This window comes from Equus caballus, chromosome 12, assembly GCF_041296265.1.
Source record: "Equus caballus isolate H_3958 breed thoroughbred chromosome 12, TB-T2T, whole genome shotgun sequence".
Taxonomy (NCBI): Eukaryota; Metazoa; Chordata; class Mammalia; order Perissodactyla; family Equidae; genus Equus; species Equus caballus.
In genome coordinates, this window is record NC_091695.1 from 48,582,788 (window position 1) to 48,608,936 (window position 26,149).

At 55.0% G+C, this 26,149-nt stretch overlaps 2 protein-coding genes across 7 annotated transcripts in view; both read right to left on the reverse strand.

Annotated features, from left to right (window-relative positions):
- LOC100147411 (cysteine--tRNA ligase, cytoplasmic) overlaps nt 1-2,711 on the reverse strand; it is a 28,195-nt gene extending 25,484 nt beyond the window's left edge. Inside the window, exon 1 of one of the 3 annotated variants that reach the window (XM_070230284.1) lies at nt 2,590-2,702. In XM_070230284.1, coding sequence (XP_070086385.1) covers nt 2,590-2,614 — 25 coding nt within the window. In that variant the 5' untranslated portion in view covers nt 2,615-2,702. Of the gene's footprint in view, nt 1-2,589 lie in introns of all 3 variants that reach the window. The other 2 variants (XM_023654721.2, XM_023654722.2) reach the window with 2 other exon arrangements.
- A 2,913-nt stretch (nt 2,712-5,624) lies between these two features.
- Nucleotides 5,625-21,446, reverse strand: LOC102150834 (tumor necrosis factor receptor superfamily member 1A). 4 transcript variants are annotated; one of them, XM_070230286.1, is made up of 12 exons: nt 21,120-21,430; nt 18,185-18,272; nt 16,678-16,806; nt 13,708-13,822; nt 12,949-13,214; nt 11,940-12,043; nt 11,606-11,719; nt 11,177-11,215; nt 11,048-11,073; nt 9,925-10,182; nt 7,805-7,847; nt 5,625-6,843 (listed from the first exon to the last, which is right to left on the reverse strand). In XM_070230286.1, the coding sequence occupies exons 5-12, from the start codon at nt 13,191-13,193 to the stop codon at nt 6,539-6,541; spliced, it is 1,134 nt and encodes a 377-aa protein (XP_070086387.1). In that variant the 5' UTR covers nt 13,194-13,214; nt 13,708-13,822; nt 16,678-16,806; nt 18,185-18,272; nt 21,120-21,430; the 3' UTR covers nt 5,625-6,538. The 4 variants fall into 4 exon arrangements, with proteins under 4 accessions (XP_070086387.1, XP_070086388.1, XP_023510488.2 ...); XM_070230287.1 differs by lacking the exon at nt 21,120-21,430 and adding an exon at nt 20,412-20,542; XM_023654720.2 differs by lacking the exon at nt 12,949-13,214 and having other exon boundaries at nt 21,120-21,446.
- Nucleotides 21,447-26,149: the final 4,703 nt, after the last annotated feature.

The following is a 26,149-nucleotide window of genomic DNA, read 5'->3' on the forward strand; positions in this document are numbered from 1 at the left end:
GGCCTGGCACAGACTCGTGCTGAGAAAAATGCTAGCTGCAGTATTATGATGAACATCATTGGAACTAAATGTATAAAAAATTAAACCTCCAGGGGCTGGCCCCGTGGCCGAGTGGTTAAGTTCACGCGCTCCGCTGCAGGCGGCCCAGTGTTTCGTTGGTTCGAATCCTGGGCGCGGACATGGCACTGCTCATAAAACCACGCTGAGGCAGCGTCCCACAAGCCACAACTAGAAGGACCCACAACCAAGAATATACAATTATGTACAGGGGGGCTTTGGGGAGAAAAAGGAACAAAAATAAAATCTTTAAAAAATTAAACCTCCAGTCTGACCTCACAGGCGGCCACAGAGAGTGCCCCGAGTCTGCAGGGCAAGGCCTGGGACACGAGCTCCGTCCACCCCGGGGGTCCTCAGAGGTGAGACGCGTCTTCCAAGACAACCAGGCCCTGGAATAGGCACCGTGCCTGCGCACCTTCGAGCTACAAAGAAGCTGCAAACTCAGTGCCATCACAGGGGACCAAACAGATGCTCTCAGTCCACTTAGGGAAGATGATCTGAAATGGGAAGAATATTCTAGAGGAGGGCCTCCGTGAAAAGTCTGGGAAGACGGTCACATTTGATGAATCCAACCTTGGGAATAAAACGCATCCAGAAACTGGAAACCAAGAACATGTAGAACGCTGGGAGCCATATCAATGAAGCCTTTACCACTTCATTTTATTTCCTGTGTCCTCAGAGGATGGTCTACGTCCTCGTCCTTGAGGGGAAGCCTCGGGACAGGGTGTGTGTGTGGGGGGGGCAGCAGTCACGGAAACAGCAGGCGGGCTACGTCCTGGAGCCGAGCACGGGGTAGGAGATGCTGCCCTAAGGTTTAAGACTAGGAAAGACTGTCAGCTGTCCGACAGCCGGGAGGGTTGACCCCAACCTACGCGTCCATCTCCAAAACCAGGCCAATCTTATCAAGGCTCTGAAAACCTCAAGTGCGGAAGCAATTTAAAAAAAAAAAATACACAATAATGTCATTTGTCTTCACAGACGAACCCAAAACACACTTTCGCTCATGAAACAACAAAGAAACATCCTGTGGTTTCCCAGGTGGACACAGGCGCCTACCGCATGCCAGGCACAGGTCTAAGCCCAGACGTACATCTGCTGACGCCTTTACCACGCACACGTCCTCAGAGGCAGGACGACTTCCCTGCCGTGCTGTGAGGAAGGGGCAGCGTGGGGACCCAAGCCCAGCCAGATGGCTCCGCGTGGGGGACGCGAACCACGCGGCTCTTTCTTAGGGGTCTGGATGAACGGTGAGGGCGGCCGGGCTATGTGGCGGGTGTTGATGACACCGGAATCCAGGCACACCTGTCAGGCGGAATGCAGAGTGCCTGGAAGGTGGGTACTAGTAGGGGACAGCAGCCCTGGCATCTGGGTGCCTCCCACGTCACCAGATTACCCAGGAGGTGACAGCTGCCCACCTAGAACCCCAGCGCGCCAAGGAAGCCTTGGACAGCCTCAACCGCGGGTGGAGGTGGTGGTGTCTCAGAAAAACCTGCACCTGATTTTCTCCAGCCGAAATAAAAACTGTATACACTGCTAATTCTTCCTGAGGAAAGTTGGCTCCAGACTTAGGAATGTGAGTGACAATCTCTGGTCTCTCCCGCGCAATCTTGCATGAGGGATGGCGGAACAAGACCCAGTGCTCCTGGGATGGCAGCCTGGGGATGCACTTGCCTACCGGCTGGTGACAGGAACAACAGGATGGGCAGAGCCAGAGCTGCTCACAGAACCTCCTGGGCGGCAATAAAGTGGGGCAATAACGCCGTGACCAGGCAAACGCCTATGGCCACTGTTTGCAGCTGCACAGTAAAACCCCAAGTCCTTTCATGTGTGTGTGTGGGGGCGTGCCTCACTTCCTCGGCCCCATTTTCCTAAGTGGCAGCCTAGGCGCCCTCTGCCCACCCCCGAGATGCTGCCCGGGCTGGGCGGAAACCAAAACAACGCTCCATCTTTGCCTGGCCCCAAAATTCAGGGATCAGTCGGGGGACATGCAGGGCCACCTCCGCGGGATGGGGCGCGAGAGGACCTCGGCACAACCCAGTGAGAGCGCTAGGGTCAGGGCTGGGTCCCGCGGGGGACGGAGGACGAGGAGCGCTGGCCCAGCCCAGGGGTCACGCCAGACACCTCGCCCAGCCGGGGGACGCGCCGCCCTCAGACCCGGGGTCACCCCTCCAGCCCGGCACACTCAGACCCGGGGTCACTTCAGCAGTCTGGGGACCTCAGGCCCGGGGTCATCCCTCCAGTTCGGCGACCACAGACCCGGGGTCATCCCTCCAGTCCGGGGACCTCAGACACGGGGTCGCCCCTCCAGTCCGGGGACCTCAGGCCCGGGGTCATCCCTCCAGTTCGGCGACCACAGACCCGGGGTCATTCCTCCAGTCTGGGGACCTCAGACACGGGGTCGCCCCTCCAGTCCGGGGACCTCAGACACGGGGTCGCCCCTCCAGTCCGGGGACCTCAGACCCGGGGTCGCCCCTCCAGTCCAGGGACCTCAGGCCCGGGGTCGACCCCCGCCCGACCGCCGCGCGCACTCACTGTGCTCCCCGGAACAACCTGCCATCCTAGGAATCGCGGACCCTCGGGTGCGGCGACAGCTTGCTAGAATCTGATGCAACCGCCGCCCCGGAAGTCCCTCCCCGCGCCTGGCCCGCCCCTCCCCACCTTCCGGGACACGCCCGGTCGCTAGGCAACCGCCGCAGGGACCGGGCGTCGAGAGCCCGGAGCATGCTGGGACTTGTAGTTCTTACTGCGCTGCCGCCCGCGCCCGTGTGCATCCCCTGGGACGCGCAGTCCCTGTCTGGCCTGGGGACAAGGCCGTGACGAACCAGGGGGCTGGCTTCGGGGCGGAGTTTGCAGTCTCGCCGCGGGGAGCAAGCATTAAAGACTCAGGCACGGGGGTTAGCACTGCACCAAGTGAGGTGGGGACAAGCCCCAGCCAGGTGGTGAGAGAGGGCCTCCCAGGGACAGAAATGTGCTGGTCAGGCACAGAGGACTTGTTCAAAGGAAGGCTCAGTGGAGGAGATTGGGGATGGGTGGGAAGTGCATTCCAGGCAGAGGGAACCGTCCTGCAAATTACCCCAGCAGAAAGCAAGCCACTGAGAAACTCAGCACGGCGACAGGACACGCATGAGCAGAGCCCTGGCGAGAGATGGGGCTTGAGGCTCAGGCTAGGGCCAGTGCTTCTTGAAACATCTGAGAAAGTCAACAATGGCAGAGGCCCACTGAAGGCTTTAGACAGCAGTGGGTGTGAAGAGATTCGTGCTCAGAACCGTCATTCTGACAACTGCTGAGTGGACTTGGAATGGATTCGGGAAAGCAGGACTTGCTAGGAAGCCGTTTTGATCGTCCGTAGGAGAGTAAATGGTGGCCTGGACTAGCAGTGTGAGCAGACAGATCTAGGAGAGCCATGGGAGGCGGTAAACGCGACAAGTGTGGGCATGAGGTAGGCGGTGGGGCTGGGGAAGACACCCTAGTTTCTGGACTGAGAGAGACTGCGTGGTTGTGGCATTCACTTTAACACTGAACCGCAAGTTGAAGATGCTTGGCTGGCAGTGGATGGAAAGAAGCAGCAGACAACGTGAACTTATTTGACTAGGAACCCAGGCTGCATATTTGCATATGCAGTGCTAACTCTGGAGGACATTTCCAAACATTTTAATCAAACCAACAAACTTAAATTTTCATTAACCAAAGATTAATCCATAACATCTTAAAAGACATTGGGTTAATTTCTATTGTATTTAGAATTTATGTAAGCGCTTACTTTAAGCCAATTAAACAGAGCTCTTAGTTTTGGCCATATCACCCGGGGGTAAAAATATCACACACACAGACACAGACACACAGACACAGAGCCTTCACATATATTGTTTTAAAAATCACTGCCATCAATCAGGCAACGAGTCAATCGCCAAGAGAGGGCACCCCACTTGGTTGCCGGGGTGATCAGGCCCGGAAACCAGAGGGGGGGCTCCCAGAGGTGGAGCCTTTGATATTTTAAAGATTTGTTTGTTTCTCAATTGCAAAGCTCAAAAGGAACCCAAAAGTGGTCACTGTCACTTTAAGAGAGAGGAAAGAAAAGGTTCCGTTAACTTGAAAATCTCCTGAACCTAGGGCAGCGTCCTACTTGTTCTGCCTTTGGGTTTCCTATATTAGGGGGTGATGGGGGTGTCCCTCTGCATTGCATCCCTTGTACACCTTCCCTATTATGCCTGGCAGTCCTAAGTGCCAGGTGAATTGTCCCAAAGATAAAAGAACAGAGAAAAACAGTGAGGAATTTTTCCGCTGGTCTGGGGGACATTCTACCCAATTGCGTCCTAGAGCCATTCTCCCAAGAAGGGGTCCCCATACTCAACCAAAGGTTAGAGTTTGGTACTTTCCTTGAACTGGAGTCCCGATTGGGACTTTCCCGCAGTTCAGAGAGCAGTCAGGTGCCAGAGAAAGGGATCCCAATCCAGCCTTAGGAAAAGAAACCTGTCACGGGAGTCTTGGAGATTGGCGGCCGTCCTAATGACTTAAGTGGCCGACCCGTGCCCATGTAAAATTTGTCTATTAGAGATAGAATCAGGAAGAAATGGATTAATTCATTTTCCATCACCCTCAGGCTTAAGGTACTGATTCTCTTCAGGCTGAATGCCACAATTTGCCCCATAGAGTAGCCATGGGCAGCAAACGTGGATTCATACAGCTGTCCGAGAAGGTTCCCGATGGAGCAGTGAATTTAGATCCATCCTTGAAAAAGAGAAAGGCACAAGGAAGACTATAACTTCAGCTCACAAGCTGGTGAAGCAAGCAGGCTCAGCAAGCCAAGGAGTCAAAAGAAAGACTTCTTGGGCTCAAGGTCTGGAAGTAGCGCTCCTCTATTCAGAAGATAGTGTGGGGACAGGGCCCATGGGCAGCGAAGAGCTGTAGCATGGCGACAGGGCCCATGGCCAGGACTTAACAGCTCTGTTTATCCCATAAGGAAGTATTCCCAGTTAGACATTTTAAAACATACTTAGGCAAAGTTGATATAACCTCTTTATAAAGAAAATCAGCTTCTAAGTTGTGTTCCCACTATCATCCAGGTTTCCAAATTAACAGTTTCCTCTTCGGGGAACCAGGGACATTGTTCTTGTACGAAATGTAGGAATTTAGCAATCTGTCCCGAAGAGGCTCTTATGTCTCCTTTTTGCAAGCATACATGTTATTATTTCTATACAGAGCCTTCTTTCTTTAGACTCAGTATGGCCCAAAACTTCTCAAAAGTTCTTAATATTTCTTCCTCTTCCTGACCTTATTTCACTCTCCCTTCTAGAGAGGGAGAGGGACTGAAACTTCTCAACTTTTTAAGTTCTGACCTACTACCTGTCTGTCCTTTCCTCACCCTCCCTCTCCAGAGAGGGGCTAAAGGGGGCTCTTCTTTCCAGCCCTGGGTAGGAACCTATCCGTCCTGGGAAGAGGGGAGAACTTACCCGTCGGGTCCCTGTCAGGGCGCCACTTGCCGGGCTCCAGCCTCGGCAGAGTCCAGGTACCCGCGGGAGAGACAGTGTCGGCGAAAGTGTAAGTGCTAGACGTGAGACTCGAAGCAGTTGCAAGCAAGTCCGATTTATTTTGGGGACAGGGTACACTTATATAGAAAAAATCACACGAGGTGGTTTAACTATTGTCGTCATGGGAACAATAGATGAGGGGCAGTGCGTGACTAAAGGTAATAATCAAAGGTGGTTATCTACATCCAGATGTGCAGCAGACATATGGATTGTTTAGGAAGAGGTTACATAGTTTCAGGGTCTTTATGAAGTTAGGAGGGCAGCGAGCATATAATTAACGGACTATAGACCCCACCTCCTTGGGGGCTGCTGTTTGTTCTTTGAGATATGTTTATTGCTCGTTCTGCCTGTTTTTACAAGGCTTCCAGGACTGAGGGAAGACGTTAATCAGTAATAGGCTTTAGAAAGGAGGACAAAAGATTCTGCTTAAAGAATTATGTGCCCTGGAGAAGTGCCTTGCACGATTCTCCTTCCATTGCCAGACCTTGTCACGATACAATGGCAGCTAGATTGGGGGAATGCTTTGCACACATGGGGACATCCCAGTGATTGAGATCAAGGAGTCGGTGGCTGCAGAAAGACAATCACCAAACTCTCCCGGCCTCGGTGCCTGGGAACAGGTTCCAGGGAAGGCGAACCTACCCAGCACAATAAGTGGTTTCCAGGAGACAAGCTCACACCTCCTTGAAGTCCACTGAGGACCTGCCCATCTCTGCCACGCTGGCCAGAGGCAGCCCGCCTGGACTCCCCTGCCCTGGCAGAGCGGCACTCTTGGGTGTATGCGGAACTGACCTCCCCACGGGAAGCGTTATGTAGACTCTATTGAGACGACGTGCACAGCCCCAGCAAGGATTCAGGAAGTTTCTGCCGGGGCCAGCACTGGGTGGGAAGCTCAGATCCTACCCATTCACGACACTGCTTAAAGGCATGCGCCTGTGCCAAAGGAGTGGACTCTAATTTGGGGTCTCTGCATGCTTAGCTAAAATATTTTCAGCAATCAATTTGTTTATAATATTTTCCAAACATGTACGTAACTGCATTTGATGGAGGGCAGCCATGAGTTTAAAAATGGAAGCTTCCCTGCCTAACTTGCTTCTCCACATGACGAGCATCTCATGATGCACTTCAATCAAATTTCCTTGATTTTCGTAACGGCACCTCTCGATCTCGTTTCCTTCGAGTCCGATAAGCGTCATAAACATGTTCCATTTACTTGGTGTAACCTCCTGTCCGAAGATATAATAGGTCTGACTGGTGGCTGAAAAACAAAAAGGAAGCGTTTGTTTACATTTCTGGAAGGCACGTGGAGCACGCACTGTCACTCTGCTCCCTGGGGGTGCTGTCCCAGAGGCGTCTCCTCCTCTCCCGAGGGCTGCACACCAGCCGGCACGCCCCGGCCCAGGACGTGGGAGGCGCTGTGCAACCCCAGCTGATCCCACAGAAGGGAGCAGGCGCAGAGGCCAGGAGACGGAGGTCAGTCCAGGGCCTGCGCAGCTCGGGTTCTGGTTGCGCCCGTGCCTCATTCATTCCTGGAGCCAACGAGCCCAGCAGGAGGAAGCAAGGATCTGGGAGAGTCCGAAGCCCCGTGGGGATAAGGAATCCGCTGAGGGGCCCCCTGCCCTTCCTGTCTCCCTTGACACCGGCAGAGAGGCTGTAAGGGGGTCGGCCCTGAGAAGACCTCGCGGCATGAGCCAGGGGTGCCGCGCTCAGGATCTGAGACTGGGGCAAGTTTTGTAACCTCTCTGGGTTTCGGATTCTCTTGCTTTTAAACCTGTGAAATGGGGCAGTCTCACCGAGCTGCTGGTGAGGATGAGGTTATAGACAGCAGCTGCTATGCAGCATGTGTTCAACAAATCCTGACTCTCGTACCACTAAAAACACAGCATCGGAGCCAACGAGGGACCCAACAATCGAGGGTGACGCAAGTATTCCTACCACTCACTCATGTTTTTTCTTAAAAACATGAATGTTTTATAAAATAAAAGCAACATTCACTCTTTATGAACCCCACAAAACTTCTATTTGACAAACGTCTATTTTCTCTAATGTCATTAGTGAACGTGAAAAACTGAATTTCAAATCCACAGGGAACGTCCTTATAGCCTCGAGGAGGCAGATGTTCCCCCATCTCAGAAATAAACACATGAGGCCTTGACGTTCACCGCAAACAGGATTTGAGCCTGAACAGTCAATATAAAAGAAGAACTCGGTTTACTTACTCTTAGAGGACGTGTCCTTCAAAAAATACGTTTGTTCATATTCCTGCAGAGAGAAGAGAATAAAATTGTTGCAGGAGAAGAAATCTGTGTGGCCTCTTCGGGGAATTCTACTGCAACAGAACCGGAACGTGCTCTCTGGTAGGAACAGGGGGTGGGGGCCAGCGGCCCTCCGTGCACCTGAGACCCAAGAGTGGGACGGCAAAGTCCGCCCACAGGGAAGTGCCCCCGTGTCCCACCCACAGGTGGCAGAGAGCTCACAGCCCACCTGTGTCCTCTGGGTCATGCTCCGCAGGACACTGCTGGGGCCCGAGGACCACACTGTCTTGTCACGGCTGACCCTGCTTGGGTAGCCCAGCTGCTCTGAGCGTGCCCCCCGACTCTTTCCTAGACCCAGCCCTCGCTCCCTCCACCCTGGGGGGGGATGGCGGCGGCAGTTATCATTAAAATGATGTCACCTGCGGGTGACCCGTTCTACTCGGGACAATACTAACGGAGAGGACACCTGTGCACAGAAACGCACCGTGAAGCAATGTTAGTGACTCACACGCAGTTTCCTGGTTCATGGAAACCTCAGTGCGGACCGGACTCCAGACACCCTGGACCGCCCGCCCTTGTAAGGAGCTGCTACTAGCGATGGCTCCCCACGCCCGGGCCTCCTGAGGACGAGCTGAGGCCTTCTCTTTAGTATCAAGCCGCCTGCCCTGGGCGTAAGGCCCAGAACATGACTGCCAGGTTCAAGTCCCAGCTCTGCCTCTTGTCCCCTGCTGGCTCGGCGCCTGCCTCACCCTCCTTGTCCCGTAGCTGCTCAGCCGCAGACTAAGACGGGTTGTATGCTCACGGCACAGTCTGAGAGGGGCACCCAGGGCCCCCGCACCCTGCCTGACCGCCCAGTGCCTCTCACTGACATGGGCAGAGTCCTCACTTGTGCATTTCATGTTCTCGGACTCCTTGGAGAATCTGATGATCACAGACCACCTCCCTGAAATGCTGCCTAAGGGCACACGACCCACTCAGCCACAGTCTCCGAGAGCTCCACCTCCAGGCCAGAGTCAGGGGCCCAGGGGCCCACGACCTCCGGCACAGGGGCCCCATGATCTCCTCCCTGACACCCTTCCCCTCAGCTGCACACAACGTCCCATCTTCCCAAGGGGCCCTCCTCCCCAGGGCCACTTAGCAGGTGTCTGTTCATCTTGCCAAACCTTATTCAAGTTGTCACTGCCTCGGGACAGCACCCCTGAAGCCCCACAATGGAGGACAGAGACTGTCACTCTGTGCACAGCTGGACATGGCACCTGCTTCCATCCTGCACGGTCCACCCGGCGGACATGTGTGCTCCCCACTCCCTCCCCAGTCCCTGCAACCCTGTCTTCTCCAGACGCAACGCCTGGCACACAGGAGCGGCTTAGCTGAGGTGTGCGGCGCTGACCCCAGAAATGAGCACGGACTCAGGAGGCTGCGGTCTAACACCGGCCTGTGGGCCTCCTCGACCCTGCCACATTCCAGACCCGGGAGCCGAGCAAGGACACTGAGCCTCAGCGTCCCCTTGGACAGCAGGTTGGGTTGGGGACTGTTAGGGATTGGTTTGTGCTCTCCACATGTGGAAGTCCTCACTCCCATACCTATAAATGTGGCCTCATATGGAAACAGGGTCTTTGCAGATGGTAAAGACGAGGTCATTACGATGGCCCTAATCTGAATAGTGCCCTCATAGAAAGGGGAAATGTGGACACGGGCTCACACACAGGGAGAACATCATGGGAAGATGAGGGTCGCCATCGGGATGGCGCTCCTACAAGCCAAGGACCCCACAGATTGCCAGAAACCACCCATGGCCAGGCGGGAGGCCGGGAGCAGACTGTCCGTCACAGCACTCAGGAGAAACTAGCCCTCCCACACCTTGATCTCGGTCTCCCAGCCTCCAGAACTGGGGGACAATGAGTTCCTGCTGTTTCAGCCGCCATGGCCGTGGCAGGAACTTTGTGGAGGCCGCCCCAGGACACTCATACAAGAATGTGAGAGGAGCACGCGTGTTAGCACTGAACACAGGGCCCTGCATACAGTAAGCGCTCAATAAACGTAGGCTTTGTTATTGTTCAGAGCCACCCAGATGTCTCACTCACCTGCTCCAGACTACTGAGGGAGCGGTGCTGTTCGGCCAGGCCCTGGGGCCCATGGGCGCCGGGGACACAAATTGCTGTCACCTGCAATTCGATGCTTTCCTCGGGGTCCTCAGACAGCCCTGGGCAGCTCCCGGCCCCGGGGTCCAAAGCCAGACTTTCTTCCTCCAACTCCCGCTCTGTCTCCACACCAGCGGCTGATGGGTCCCGCTCAGGGTCCGGGGGTAGTAATGCGTCGTCAGACTGGCTGCGCGCAGGTGGCTAAAAGACAAAGTCATTTCTTTTGGTGCCAGGAGCCTGCAGGATGGGGCCTTCCCAAGCCACTTTTAGAGAAAGAAATGCCAACAGTCTGATAGGTAAGCCAGAGCTGTGCCATTTGAGAGAATACTGCATGGGGTCAGGTCCCACTCTGCCACCCACTCCCCAGGGGATCCCAACACAAGACTCTTGTGGGTTGAACGGTGGCCCCCAAAGAGAGATGCCCACGTCCTAACCCTGGGACCTGTGAACGGGATCTCCCTTGGAAATAGGGTTTTTGCAGGCGAGGTCATACTGGATTAGAGAGGGCCCTAAATCCAATGACGAGTGTCCTTATAAGGATACTGATTAAGCTACAGAGACACATGGGGAGAGCACCCCGTGAAGACGGGGGCAGAGACTCGGGCGAGCGTCTACAAGCCAAAGAATGCTGAGGATCGCTGGCAACCAAGGAGAGAGGCGGGGCAGAGGCCCCTGCCCACCGCGAGCCTCAGGGAGCCAACCCCACCGACACCTTGATTTCGGACGTCGGGCCTCCAGAACTGGCAGACAGTAAGTTCCTTACTGTTTCAAGCCACCCGCTTGGTGATAATTTGTTTGGATAGCTCTAGGAAACCAAGACAAAGCCCTTTGCCCCTGTGTGCCTCAGTTTCCACTCAGTGGTCTAGACCAGCGGAATTTAAATCTTCTTTCAGCACAGACATTCTGGGGCTCTGACAAGGTGGAGGCAGACAGCACCGCACAGCGGGCTGCACACCAGGTGGGAAGGCATGGGGCTGCCTTGCGCCCGCCCCTGGGATGTCTCCTGAGGCCCCAATGCCTTCAAGGACTGAGGCTACCATTAGGCGAAGCCCTGGGTGATACTTACAGGGCTGCCGGGCTCCTCCGATTCACCTGAAAACAAAGAAGACAGAAATGAAAATAACTGATACTCAACAGGACAATGACTTCCACGGGGGAGATGAAATGCCTTGAACTCACAAAAAAGAGGACTTACGTTTCAAGCAACCGACCACCCACCGGCGAATCTGGACACCTGGAAGACACAGGAGGTGAGGTGACACGGAGCACTCGCCAGTCCCCGGGGCCTGGCCGGAGCCCTCCTCCCTCGAGCAACTGCCCCTGGCTGAAGTCTCCCCACCCTCCTGGCGGAGTGCACCCCGGACAGCCAGTCTGCAGCTGGCTGGAATCTCAGCTGACCCGAGATTCGTGGCGAAAGGCCCCTGGGTCAGGGAGCGCAGCGCACGGCTCCCTGCCCCAGAGCGCCGAGCTCAGGCGCCCGAGCGGCCCCTTGAGTTACAAAGTGCGCATAGCTGTGTTTTAAATGAAAACCTGTCAAGAACCTTGCTCCACCAGGGCCCACTTCTGAGCTCCTGACACAGTGGCTGATCTATTTTACTCCAGGATTCATCTAACTCTAATTTACCTTTTTTCTGGTAAACGACAATGATGAAGACGATGAGGAGGACAACCACAACCACCACCGCCACCGCCACCGCCACCGCCACCGCAATGAAGGGCTCACTCGAGTTTCTGTTTCCTGGAAGGAGGCAAAGGAGAGGATGCTGTAGCAGGGCTCAGCACGCCTTCCTCATCCTACTGAGCAGAAAGAAGGTCTCTGCTCCTGGGAGCGACGGCAGTGGTCGTGACTCCCCAGGCCCCAAAGTGCTCTCCCGCTGATCACTGAGTAGTGACCACACAGCCACAGGGCCCGCAGAGCCTAAACGAGTTACCTTCGTGGCAAAGGTGTGCCGACCCACCTTGAAGAGATGGAGTCAGCCTCTCATCTGGCTCCTGGTTAGTTTCTACGGCACAAACTGTATCCCGTGTGGCACTGCAGGGCTGAAGGACTGAACCTTGACATCTGAAAAGAAAGAGAGAAGAAACTCTGGGGGCCGGCCTGGCGGCATAGTGGTTAGGTTCGTGCACTCCACTTTGGTGGTCTGGGGTTCACCAGTTCGGATCCTGGCGCTACACCGCTCATCAAGCCATGCTGTGGCGGCATCATATAGAAGAACTAGAAGGACTTACAACTAGGATGGACAACTATGTACTGGGGCTTTGGGGATGAAAAAGAAAAGAGAGAGGAAGACTGGCAACAGATGTTACCTCAGGGCCAATCTTCCTCGCCAAAAAAAAAAACGAAAAAAAGGAACGAAAGAAAGAAATTGAACATTGCTTCCCCCACCCATTGGGCCCAAGGCATCCTTCTCATACCCACAGGCAAGGGGTTAGAAGGGACCAGCCCCAGGTCCCAGGATGGCCCACCAGGCTGCCGGCAATCAGTGTCTGCCGTTTCCCTGGCAATGTGGCCCAAATTGGTTCAGTGAGAGTAAAGCTTGGGAATTCTCTGTGATATATGCAGGAAGAGCAGCCCACCCTCTCTGTTTCTGGATAGAGCTGTGTGCGGCTCTGAGGAATGCACCAGTCGTAGCTGTATCTCTACCAAGAGGGAAGTGAGCCCAAAGAGGAAGCCCATGGAGAAGGGGACAGGCAAGCAAGAGCAGAGAAGCCAGAGGCCTGATCAAACCAGATCTGAAGGCAGTCCTGACTTGGGATCTGTCACTATACAAGCCAGCGGTTCGGCACAGTCCGAGTGGTATTTACGAATCCACGTGTGCCTCAGAAATGTGAGCTATTTTGCACGTGGCTTTACCACTGCAAACGTCTCCCCAAAAAGTCCTCCCGAAACCCAACCCACCCGGGATCTCAGAAGGAAACCTTATGAGGAAACAGGGTCTTCGTAGATATCATTGAGAGAGGTCATACTGCATTAGGGTGGGCTGTAATCCACGACTGCTCTCCCAAGAGGGAAATCTGCACGCAGATAGAGAGAAAGCCCCGCGAAGATGCAGCAACACGAACACGCAGGGGAGAAGCCCGTGAAGGCAGAAGCAGAGGCCGCCACAGTGAGTCCACAGCGGAGGAGCGCTGGCAGCACCCAGAGCTGGAAGAGACGAGGAAGGAGCCTCCCCAGATCCTGCAGAGGGAGGGCGCCCTGCCGACACCGCCATTCGGACTGCTTGTCTCTGGAACTGTGAACGAACACATTTCTGCTGTTTGTTTTAAAGCCCCTAGTGTGGCGCCTTACTCTAGCAGCACCAGGACGCTACTGCCGTCCTCTCTGCCCAGTGCCGCCCCCTCACCCCCACTCCTCACCGACAGCTCACCGCATACGTGTCCTGACCCTCTGTCTGCACCCCTGCTGGGGGCTGAGGGCCTGCAATGCCACCTGCCAGACGTAGTGGGGCTCAGAACCATTCGTGAGTGAATGAATGAATGAATGAACCAACGAGCACTGACTCAAGGCCGGCCACCAGGGGGAAACATCCAGGCGACGTCACATTTAATCTGCAGGGCACCTGTGTGTGGTAAGTGCTACCACTGGCCCCATTTTACAGATGGGGAAACTGAGGCTCTGGGGGGTGGCAGATAACTAAATGACCCAAAGCCAAGCTGACGGTCAATGGAGGAGTGGGGGTCCCATCCCAGGCCTGTCTGGTCTGCCTGCGCCCCCGAGGCCCGAACCTTGTGCAGCGGAAACACTTCTCAGCGCAGTCCGGGGAGTCGCAGTAGAAGCTGCCCTGCTGGCACTGGCACCGCCGGTCGCTGACCCGCGAGCAGTTCGTCACCACCTCCTGATCTGCGAGAGGGAGGGCTGAGGGTCAGTCACCCGGGGCCACGTCCAGCTGCTGGGTGGCAGCCACAGAATCTGCACTCAGCCTCCCTTCTCAAACAGGGATGGCGTGGAGGGAACAGCCAGACCGTGTCCCCCGCCATCAGGGTGTCCACGGAGAGGCTGGTGGGTGACCCCAAAACCTGGGGGCTTCGCAGAGACCAGTGGGTACCCCTGAAATGTGGGGTGGGGGCCAGATGCAACCCCTCCGACATATCCCCCTATTTTTCTCTTCATCTCATTTGCCCCACAAAGGACTCCCCTCCTGCGTGCTCGTGCGAGGAACACGTCAGAGCGAGCAGTGGACAGCAGAGAAGCCCTGACCCCCGGCCGCCAGCGACGCCTCTGCGGTCACGCCGACGCCGCCCTGCCAGAGTGCTCGTCCACACCCGCCAGACAGACGCAGGGTGAGACCCGCCCCACGCTGAAACTGCGCTGGGGCGAACAGCTTCCCAAAGGGGGGCGTGCTTAAGAAGGCCTGTGCCGACCCCCCACATTTTGTCCTCTAACACACTGAAAGAACTTTATGTGAGCTATAAATGAAAACAAAACGGGACCGCATCCCGAGCCTGACACCCAGCCCACCACCACGCGCCTGAGGCCCTGTCCCCACACCCCCACTTCAGCCCTCTAATCCCATCACATTCTCGTCGTCCTTGAACCCGGTGTTTGACACGACACGGGCATCAGCGGGATCCTGCTGTGCACCCCAGCCCGGGGCGGCTTCTGCTCACTTGGATTGTTTCAGCCCATTCTCGGGGCAGGCACTACGCACAGCGTGAATTCCCACGATCGTTTACACCCACTGCGCTGTCGACCGGCGGTTGGGGTGCTTCTGCTTTCACGTTATTACAAACTCTTCCCCATCTCGCTTGGCACACACGGCAAGAGCTTGTCCAGGTCTAGACGGAGACGTGGAGCGGCTGGGCCCTGGCTTGGGCACATTTTCAACTTCAGTAACTATGCGAAAATTGTTTCCGAAAGTGGCTGTACCCATTTCCTACTTCTTCCATTAGTTTTTGAATTCTCATTGTTCCATGTCCCCATGAACACTTGGCATCAACATTTTAAATCTGTCAGTCTGGTAGATAAGAAACAGCGTCTCTTTTTATTTACTCCAGGGCTTTTTCTATGCTTCCTGATCATTTCTCTTTCATCTTCCCTGTAATGTCCTTGTCTCTTCCCACTTAATTTCCTTTCAATCCGGGCCAGCCCGGGTGGCCTAGTGGTTAAGTTCAGCGAGCTCTGCTTCAGCAGCCTGGGTTCAGTTCCAGGGTGGGGACCCACACCACTCGTCTATCAGTGGCCATGCTGTTGTGGAGGCTCAAAAGCAAAAAGAAGAGGATTTGCAACAGATGTTGGCTCTGGGTGAATCTTCCTCAGGAAGAAAAAAAAAAAATTTCAAACCTTATTATTGATTTATAGGCAAGCTTTTTTTGTTCTGCATACTAATTTTGCATGAGTTGTATGAATCATAAATATATTCTCCCACTTCATGGCTTAACTTTTCCAATTTGGGTGTCTTTTGATGAACAGAAGTCTGTCATTTTAATGTAGTCACATTTATCAATCTTTTATGTTTTTCTTTTAACAAACATCTTTTCACTGTCCTAAAGCCATAAATACTCTATCTTTTTTTCTTTTTTTGAGGAAGATCAGCCCTGAGCTAACTGCTGCCAATCCTCCTCTTTTTGCTGAGGAAGACTGGCCCTGAGCTAACATGTGTGGCCATCTTCCTGTACTTTATATGTGGGATGCCTAGCACAGCATGCCTTGCCAAGCAGGTGCCATGTCCACACCCAGCATCTGAACCGGCGAACCCTGGGCCGCTAACGCAGAATGTGCACACTTAAGGGCTGCACCACCTGGCCGGCCCCATTTCTTTTCTTCCTAAAGTTTTACTTTTCACCTATGGATTTTGATGCACCAGGAATTGATTTTTGTGGCTGGCGAGAGGTAGGGACAGTAGAAACTTGCATCCTGCACGGGACCTCTTCCTACGTGGACAATTCGTGATCTGTCCTAGCATCGTTTGAGGGTCCCACCTTCCTCCTGTGAAGGGACAGGTCACAGCACCACACCGCACTCCACATCCACAGGGCTATTTGCACGGGTCCCATGGTCTACCCCTACGGGAACACCACGCTGTCTGTAACTGTCTCCATACAGTCTTGCTACCTGGGACAGCCAGCATGCCATCTTCTCTGCGTTCTCCAGGAGTCTTTTGGGAGTTGTCAGCTTATCAAGTTTCGTGCAAAGTCCTGCAGGGACTTTCTTTTAATGCAAGTTGTCTGTATCGCAGGTGGACAGCATGACGAGTGGACAGTCCCGTGGGGAATTTCACGGGGAACGCACTGATCGGAGAATCATTCCACGCAGGACTGACATCGTACTCACGATCATCTTGTCTCGCTCTGCATGTTTAGAGTTTCTTAAATGCTGCTTGTTCACATAAATGTTCACACATCCTTTGCTACATTTATTCCAAAGTATCTTATATTTTTTGTTTTTGTTAATACAAATGGTATATTTTTTTAAAGTTACACTTTTAAAACAAGTTTGGGGATATAGAGAGATTTAGATGAACTTCCGTATATTATTCTGGTACGTGGCAACTCTGAGAGCCTGCGCCCACGGAGATGGACCCTTTCACCATCTACACGGTTCATTGTATAAAACACACCGCGGCTGAGGGCTACGGTGGCAGCTCAGTTGCTGTTGTTATCTGTCATCATGCCCTTTGGGGCGATTTCTACAAGCCGGTCGAAGGGCCCCTATTTGAAAACCAAAGGACTCCCGGAGCCTGACTGTAGTCCACTTACCCTCCCGGCACTGGGCACACGGCAGGCAGCTGGTCATCCCCGTGGGGTGGGCAGTGAAGGTTCCAGGCTCACATTCCCTGCACTGCCCTTTGCTGTGGTTCACCGTGCAGTGCTCGCTGACGTAGGACCCTGCGGGGGGCGGGGGGCACAGAGGGGAGGTGAGGGCCGAGGGCAGTCCTGTTCTAGCACAGACCTGATCTGGGCCCTGAGGCCTCTGCTCGAGGAGGCCCAGAGGTGCCTGGGCACTGGGCCCTCTGCTCAGTACCCACCCTCGACTCCTATCTCCTCAGAACACTCTGGGACTGGTAGTTGGCTACGCGTCCCAGGAACTGGGGACCTGATCACCCCTCGGCTTTGATGGGTGTCCTGCAGCATGTGTAAGCGGACTGTTTTGAGCACTGATGCTGGACCCGTCTGAGAGCCTGCGAACACCTCCATCCTGCCTCCACCCCAGGCTCCTGACAACCTGCGCAGACTCAGCAGCTCACGGCCCCATCCACAGAGGCAGCTGACCCAGTCCTAGGGACACCCTCCTGGCCCAGCGCTCGCCTCATGCAAAGACTGGAGCTGAGCCAAATCATGGCCTCCCTGGGAATAGGCCATAACAGCACCCACTCTGCACGTGTGCTGGGAGTCCACGCATTTCACGCGGGGCCAACGGTGTTCACTCTTTCCCAAATGTGGTGCGTGCATGTGCATATAGGTGTGCGTGTGCATGTAGTTTATGTACCGGTATGTGTGCTCCCTGAAGCGGCAGCCCAATGGAAGCAAAGGTTCACAGACAAAATGAGGCATGTGTGTGACCGTGGGGTACGGATGGCGATGGGTGTAGGGACGGAGTGGGCCTTTTCAAAGAGGAGACCCATGAAGGTCATTTCATTGCTACTGTGTGCACACCTGTCCACGTGTGCAGATGGGGTGTGGGCGGTTGGGTGGTGGGCCCCTGACCAGGTTCCCCCTGAAGGCCCAGGTGCTGTGGCCATGACTGGCCATGAGGAGCTGAGGACTTGGGGGTGGGGGGAGCAGGCCCTGAGAGCTGCAGCTCATCGTTGGCTTCACGGGGGAATTCCGATTTCACAGCTTCCTTGTGAGGAGGGATAAACCTCCAGGGATCAGCTGTGGGCGAGGAAGTGGCCATGGCCTCTCTGCAGGGAGCTTCCCTTCCCTGGGAGTCCACCACCACCCCCGACAGGAGGGCCGGCGGGAGTGTCCAGCTTGGGCCCGCACCCCCATTTTCGTCCTCCAAGCCCTGCACAACTCACTCACCCACCTCAGAACAAGCACACAAACCCCTCTGCTCCAACGACAGCCCCAAAGAGGGGAGCAGGGTGGCCTGAGCAGGTAAACAGCGGTGAGTGGCTGCCCAGGGGAGGCCCACGTACCCCGAGCCAGCCAGGCTCTCCCCACACAGGGCAGCCTCCAGCTCTGCTCAAAGGACCTGCAGCCTCCCTTCCCCCAGGACAGGAGGTCTGCCTCCGAAGGTTCTGGAAGACATCCAGGGGCTTACCAGCTGGGCAGAGTTTGCAGCACATGTGGAGACCCTCAGCCTCATACTCATCCGGGCCGCACTCGGTCACACTGGATGCTGTGGTCACCTTCAATCACAAAGGGGAGACTGGCGTTACCAAGAGATGCCTCTGCTCCCAAGGGAACCGTCCACGTCCTCGACATGCCGCCCGCCACTTGGGAGCACTGCTCTGCTCGCAGGGGTGCGCTTCATTGGAGCAGTGCACACTGGGACCCTTTTCTTAGATAAGTCTTTGTGCTATCAGACTTCTTTTATTTTTTGAAGGATGTTGTGGGGTTTTTTAAATTGGGCTAAAATTCACGTAACTTAAAAGTAATCATTTGAAAGTGTACAATACAGCGGGATTTAGTGCATTCACACTGTTGTGCCACTATTTGGTCTATTTTGGTAACTTTCTAAGTCTGAAGTTATTTCAAAATGAAACTTTAAAAATTAAAAACTTAAAAAAAAAAAATCTCAGACCAGAGAAATGCAGCTTTTGTCTCGGGAACTCTGCCCGGTCAAGATAACGGAGGCTGTGTCCTCCATCCAGGCAAGGCTCACCGTCACAGCCCACTGCCGGTCCCCGGCAAGCGGGAAACACTACAGGAAGTCGTGTCCTCTCCTCTGGCCACGCAGGGCCTGGCCCTCCCCGGCAGGGCTGCCCACCTGAACGCCACATCAAGCCTTCTCTGCCCAGCGCCTCCCATCCTGCCACCGCTCCTCCTGCTGAAAACACCCTGCTCAGCCTCCTCACCGCGACCAAGAGCGAGTTTGGGAGGGTCAGCGGCTGTTTCGGCTGCACCAGGGTTGGCTGCCCCCTAGTGTGTGCCCCCCATTCCTGCATCCCCTGACCTCTCAGGCCCAGGACGAGGCAACATGGAAGGGGTCGAAAAACACTCAGCAATGAACAGAAATACTATTTCATGCAATATTTTAAAAAATCAGATCGGCAAATGGCTGCCGGCCTTTGTACATAAAGTTTTTTTGGAACCGGAGTTGGGATACCAGGATGCGAAGCAGCTGAGCGGGGTCAGGGTCGCATTCTGTCTCTATTTAAAATGATTTGATTTTTTTGCATGATTTGTTCATGTTTTAAAAACGCCGCATCAAACGAAACCACATCACTCATCTGTCAATAGCCTTTGCCATGGTGGCGGCTCACACAGAAAAACTAAAAGGACCAACAACTGCACACAACTACGTTCTGGGGCTTTGGCGGGAGAAAAACGAAAAGAAATTTAAAAAAAAAAAAAAGACTGTCAACAGATGTTAGCTTAGGAGAAATCTTCCCCTGAAGAAAAAAAGGAGGCCAGTCCCAGAGCTGAGTGGTTAAGTTTGTGCGCTCCGCTTCGGCGGCCCAGGGTTTCACCAGTTTGGATCCTGGGCACGGACCTAGCACTGCTCATCAAGCCATGTGGAGGCAGCGTCCCACACAGCAGGACTAGAACCTTCAACTGGAATAGACAACTATATACTGGGGGACTTTGTGGAGAAGAAGAAAAAAAACCTTGGCACAGATGTTAGTTCAGGGCCAATCTTGGGAAAAAAAATACTACATCAAAATATCTATCCTGTTTTCTGAGTGCTTTTGATGCCCCTGTAAGTTTCACACCTGACACGTGTACCTCACTCACACCTTCCTCTGGCCCCTCCCTTGCAGATGACCAAGGGGTTCCCATTTTCCTGGCCATGGGCCACCTCCCACTGGCAATGTCCCTACCCGCCTGGGGCTTGCCTTGGCCACGGGTCCCTCTCCTCACTCCAGTATTCCCCGTCCCCCTCTGCTGTCCCACTGGCTCCTTCTGCCAACTCCTCAGGCTGAAAAATCCCCTCCAGTGCCTTCACTCCTGTCCCAGGAAACCCCTAAAGAATTGCCCACTGGGGGCCGGCACAGCGGCGCAGTGGTTAAGTGCGCATGTTCTGCTTCAGCAGCCCGGGTTCGCCGGTTCGGATCCTGGGTGCGGACATGGCACCGCTTGACAAGCCATGCTGTGGTAGGCGTCCCACGGATAAAGTAGAGGAAGATAGGCATGGATGTTAGCTCAGGGCCAGTCTTCCTCAGGAAAAAGAGGAGGATGGGCAGCAGTGAGCTCAGGGTTAATCTTCCTCAAAAAAAAAAAAAAAAAAAGAATCGCCCACTGGACACCCGACGCCCTGTGGGAACCACAACCAACACATTCGGGGACCCACAAAAGGCCTTAAACGAGCAGTACATGCCACCAACCTGAAGTGAGAAGTCTGCTTCCCTGGGCAACCCTTCCTCACAGGAAGGAGGGTGCTGGGAGAGCCTGCAGGAGGCTGAGAAAGACTTGGGAATGAACCGCAGTGCCCTGCTCTCCAAAACGCTCCTCGTTTCCGCCCAGCGGCATGGCCCCGCCCCCAACGCGCGCCGTCGCCACCCCCCCAACACCCCCCCCCGCCCCGGGCCCCTGCCGTACGCGAACCACGGATCCCTCACAGGCCAGACCTCTCCCGGCGACCCGACCTCTCCCCGCGCCCCGGCCTCCCATCGGGCCCCGGCCTCTCCTCCTCTCTCCCCGCGCCCGGCGCCCCGGCCTCCCATCGGGCCCCGGCCTCTCCTCCTCTCTCCCCGCGCCCGGCGCCCCGGCCTCCCATCGGGCCCCGGCCTCTCCTCCTCTCTCCCCGCGCCCGGCGCCCCGGCCTCCCATCGCGCCCCGGCCTCTCCTCCTCTCTCCCCGCGCCCCGGCCTCTCCTCCTCTCTCCCCGCACCCCGCGCCCCGGCCTCCCATCGCGCCCCGGCCTCTCCTCCTCTCTCCCCGCGCCCCGGCCTCTCCTCCTCTCTCCCCGCACCCCGCGCCCCGGCCTCCCATCGCGCCCCGGCCTCTCGTCCTCTCTCCCGGGCCCGGGTCCGCGGACCAGTAGCAGCCGCCCGTGCTGTAGCGGCCGGTCACCGCGACCAAGCCCCACTCACCCGTCCCAGAAGCAGCAGCAGCAGCAGCAGCCCGCACGGCGACATAACTCCACCGACTAAAAAGACAAACGGCGACCGGCAAGAGAGGAACTGCCGCACGGTCGGGCCACGGCTCACGAATTTATAGGGCCGGGACGCCGGCTCCCCGCCTCACATCCTGCGCCGGCCCAGCGGGTAACTCCTCCCGCACGGGAACTGTAAGCCCCGTCCCCGCCCCGCGGGGAGGAGCATGCGCACACCCAGTGGGAAGCCCCGCCCCGCTCGCCCAGGCTTCGAACAGCCGGCTGGAAGCCGCGCCGTCCCCGCCCGCCAGGGGAGCATGCGCACAGCCAGCGGCAAGCCCCTCCCCGCCGAGCGTGCGCACAACATCGGCAATCCCCGCCCCCGCCCCGCCACTCCACTGGCGGGTGGAGCGACTCGTGGTGACGCGAGCGAGGGTAGCAGGTGGGCGGTGCCCCTGAGCTCCTCAATTCCTGAAAGTGATGTGTAATTGGCTAAAATAAATCGTCCTCAGAGCTGGAGGAACCACACACGCCAACAGGGGAGCCCTGTGTTAGCTTGCTGAGCTTCCCCAATGAAGTATCGCAGACCGAGTGGTTTAAAGAAGAGAAAGTTCTCGTCTCACAGTCCCGGGGCTGCAGGTCCGAGCCCAGGGGCGGGCACGGCGGGCTCCTTCGGAGGGCTGGGAGGGAGAACCTGTTCCCCGTCTCCCCCCACTCCCCGGCTTCTGGTGGGTGCCAGCGAACTTCCTTTGCTTCCTTGGCTTGGAGAAGCGTCGCCCCATCTCTCCCTCCATCTCCACGTGTTCTCCCGCTGTGCGTGTCGGTGTCCAAAATTCCCCTTTTTATAAGGACACCGGTCACATTGGATTAGGGTCCACCCTAGTCCGTTAGGACCTTGTCTTTAAACACATCTGCAAATAGGATAATTACATCCTATTTCCAAATGAGGCCACCTTGTGAGGTATGGGGGTTAGGACCTCAACATATACATTTGGGGGGGCGCACCATTCATCCCATAACGTGAGATGTCTGGTCCAGAGTCATCTAATGACACTACTGGAAGTAGCTACTACAGCAGGGGAGGAAGGTAAGAATGAACGAGCCCTGAAGGAGCATCCTGTTCTTTAGTCAAACAAGTTCCCAACTTTCTGCCGCGGGCTGCTCTGAGAGCTTTGCATGTGTCGTCTGAATCCTCCACGTTGAGGGCTGTTGGTTAAACTGTCAACGAACTAATGCCTGAAGTCGCCATGCAGTGTAGACGTTTGTGCAGTTGCTGGGGACTCAGGAGGTGAAACAGGCGGATAAAGAAAGGGATTCAGGAGGAGGAGCTCCTGGTGTTGGCCAGGCTGGAGCTGAGAGTCAGCCCCTGCTGCTCCTCCGAATCACAGATCCGTCCCCTGGGGGGCAGATAGTGCTTCCACAATGACAGGTCTTTGATGGTGCTGGTTTCCCAAGGAGTGGATTATGAGGATCCTGGTAGGACCCGCTGTGGCAAAGCTGTTTCTCGTTCCACTCGAGATCCAAAAGGATTGAAAGCAGGATCCTGAAGAGATGGTTGCACACCCATGTTCCTAGCAGCATTATTCACAAGAGCTAAAAGGTAGAAGGAACCCAAGTGTCCATCAGCAGATGAATGGATACACAAACTGTGGTCTATGCCTATGATGGAATAGAAGTCAGCCTTAAAACGGAAGGAAATTCTGATACTTGCTACCACTTGTAGATGAACCTGGAGGGTGTTATGCTAAGTGAAATAAACCTGACACAAAAGGACAAATATTGTGTGGTCCCGCTTCTATGCAGTCCCTAGGGCAGTCAAAGTCACACACAGAAAGTAGGACGGTGGGTGCCAGGGACTGAGGGGGTGGGGGGATGGAGAGTTAGTGTTTAATGGGGACAGAGTTTCTGTTGGGTGAGATGGAAAGTTCTGGAAATGGATGGTGGTGATGGTTGCACAATACTGTTAATACACTTAATGCCACTGAGCTGTAAACACTTAAAGATGGTTAAGATGGAAAATTTTATGTGATGTGTATTTTACCAAAATGAAAAACCATAAAGAAAGAAATGCGCAAACAACCCATTGTGGCAGTATGGTATTCAGCTCTTCCGTTTTCACCACCCATCCTTGAGGGACAGAAGGGAGACAAATTGGCCTCCCTGTAGTGTCAGTTTCAGGAGTCAGGTCGGCCTGGCTCACCAGGGTCACTCAGTAGGTGCTTGCTGGATGCTGGTCATTATGCCGTTGGTGCCACTCAGAGGCTGAGAAGAGAGCTTTCACTAAGGCGTAAGTCAGCTTTCCCTTTGTCCAAATAAATGTTTTCTTCCTGGCATGCGCATTCAACTACACACATACATTCACTTATGCTTTCGCAAGACTCACACCACTGGCTGGCTCACTCAGGTGAATCAGCTGCGTCCTCCGCGAATCTCACTACTGAATTCAATCGTCGCCCAGTTCCCGTTGGGTTTCTCTCTCCTCTCCTCTTTCTGAAGAATACAAGAGTACTGCTCCCCAGCTGCTTCAAAGGCCAGACATCAGCCAGCGCAATCAGGCAAGAAGGAAAGAACAGGTGTCCAAATTAGAAAGGGGGAAGTAAAATCTCTGTTTGCGGATGACATTATCTTACACGGACAAAACCCCAGAGATGCCACCAAATGAACAACCTCCTGTTGGAACTAATAAACGAAATGAGGCCCGAAGCCTGATCCTGAAGAATCTCTTCTCAGACCCCATGATCGCAGAGGCAGCTTGACAGCGGCTCCCAGGCACCATTCGTGGCAGTGTTTCCTAGAGCTCTTAATCGAGGGGCCATCACACCCCGAAACGAAGCCTCCGGTGCAGCCCACTGAGGAGGCGTCCTGGAGGGGACCCGCGGATGGACTTGCCATCCTGCCCGGGCCAGGCGCCTGCAGGAGCGCGCCGAGGCGCCCAGGTGGGTCACTGGACAGAGGCAGGCAGGTCAAGACTGGGAGCACAGAGGGAGCGGGGACTGGGTCGGGATCAGCCCCAGGCAGAGTGACTCACCCAGGGCCACTCAGGGCAGGGGTGCCGCCTCTCCGGGAGGCCGCTGCACCGTGCCCCAAGAGCACGCTGCTGCCTTTAAGGATCAAAGCCAGCTGTAAGCAATGAAAGCATTGCTCATCCTGAAGAAGTACCCCCTCTCCCCCCTGTGCCGGTTTCAGGGGACGACTCCTTGTGGAGGCAGACAAAATCAGAGTGATTCTGATGTTTCTCACTCTGAAAGTCAGATTTTGGTCGACTGGAACTCAGCCCCGGATGTGTGTAACCGCGGTAGCAACCGTGGTTTTTCGGTTCCAGTGCAGAAAATGTTAGCGCTCATTCCATCCAGGTAAAACGAAGGGTCAAACGGAAGCTTCAGATTTGACAAAACAATTTTCCCAACTCTTGGGGGGAAAGAAAATCTAAAAAAAGTCCTTCAAACTCAATCTTATTGCCCTCCAATAGAAGAATTTGGATTCTCTTGGTTTTGACATTTTCTGATAAGTCTTAGAAAAGATGTGTTGGTGCATTGGGTTAGAGATACTTAAGAAAAAGTCCTAGATACAGAATGGAAGTCAATAAAAATTAGATTAGATCTATCAAAATGAAAACACATATTCACGCAAAAACTTGTACCCAAATGTCAACATCATCTTTATTCACAATAGTCAAAAAGTGGATACAGCCCAAATGTCTATCACCTGACAAATGGGTAAATAAAATGTGGTATATATACACTATAAATGCAACAAAAAGGAGTGAAGCACGGATCCACTACCGTGTGCGTAAACCACAAAAACCTCATTCTAAGTGAAAGAATCCAGACACAAAAGGCCACCTTTTTAAATTGTATGGTTCCATCTATATGAAATGTGCAGAATAGGCAAATCCATACAGACGAAAAGTGGATTGGTGTTTTACAGGAGCCAGGAGTGAGTGATGAGGGGAGCGGATTGGAGGAATGAGGAGTGACAGCTTCATGGGTGTGTGGTTTCTTTTGGGCGGTGATGATAATGTTTTGAAACTAGATAGTGGCGACGGTGGCACAACCTTGTGAGTGAACTAAAAGCCACTGAATCATTCACAGCTTAAATCGGTTGTAGGAGGAAGCTGTTTCTGCAGGAAACCACTGGAACCAAGGGCCTCCCCCCCAGTGGAGAGAGGGGCCCTCAGGACACAGCTGCACCAGGGTGCAGCGCCCGGTGCATGGTGCTGCCTCAGCACCTGGCACCTGCCACAGGGCGTGTCTTGAACCACATCAGGCCAGGGCAGCCAGGGAGGTCTTTTCCAGGAAAAGAATTCAGCCTCAGGAAGCTCCCATCCCATCTGAAGGCCCAGATCAAGAGGAAGAGGCGGGAGGAGTGGATCAGCTCAGGGACGCTGGGGACGCCTGTGAGGTGATGAGGGACGGTGGGGACCAGCGCGCAGCGATGCGGGTCCGATGGGGACGAGTGCAATGCGGTGAGGGACGTTGGGGACGGGTGCAATGCGGTGAGGGACAGTGGGGACCAGCGCGCAGCGATGTGGGTCCGATGGGGACGAGTGCAATGCGGTGAGGGACGTTGGGGACGAGTGCAATGCGGTGAGGGACGTTGGGGACGAGTGCAATGCGGTGAGGGACGTTGGGGACGAGTGCGACGCGATGAGGGACGATGGGGACCAGCACGATGCGGTGAGGGACGATGGGGAAGAGTGGGATGATATGGGGGACGATGGGGACTAGTGCGATGCGATGAGGGAAGATGGGGACGGCGAGATGCAGGGAGTCTGTGAGGGAGAATGCGGAACGAGAGGCGTTGAGGCGATGGGGGACGATGGGGAGGAGCGCTGCGTGATGAGGGAAGATGGGGACGAGCGCGATGCGGTGAGGGACGATGAGAACAAGTGTGATTTGAAGAGGGACGATGGGGACGCCTCCGAAGCGATGAGGCTGTGCCTCCAGATGAGTCACGATGTGGAGAAGCGGGAGGCGGGAGTCTGTGAGGGACGCTGCGGAAGGAGCGCAAGGAGGAGATGGGGAAGAG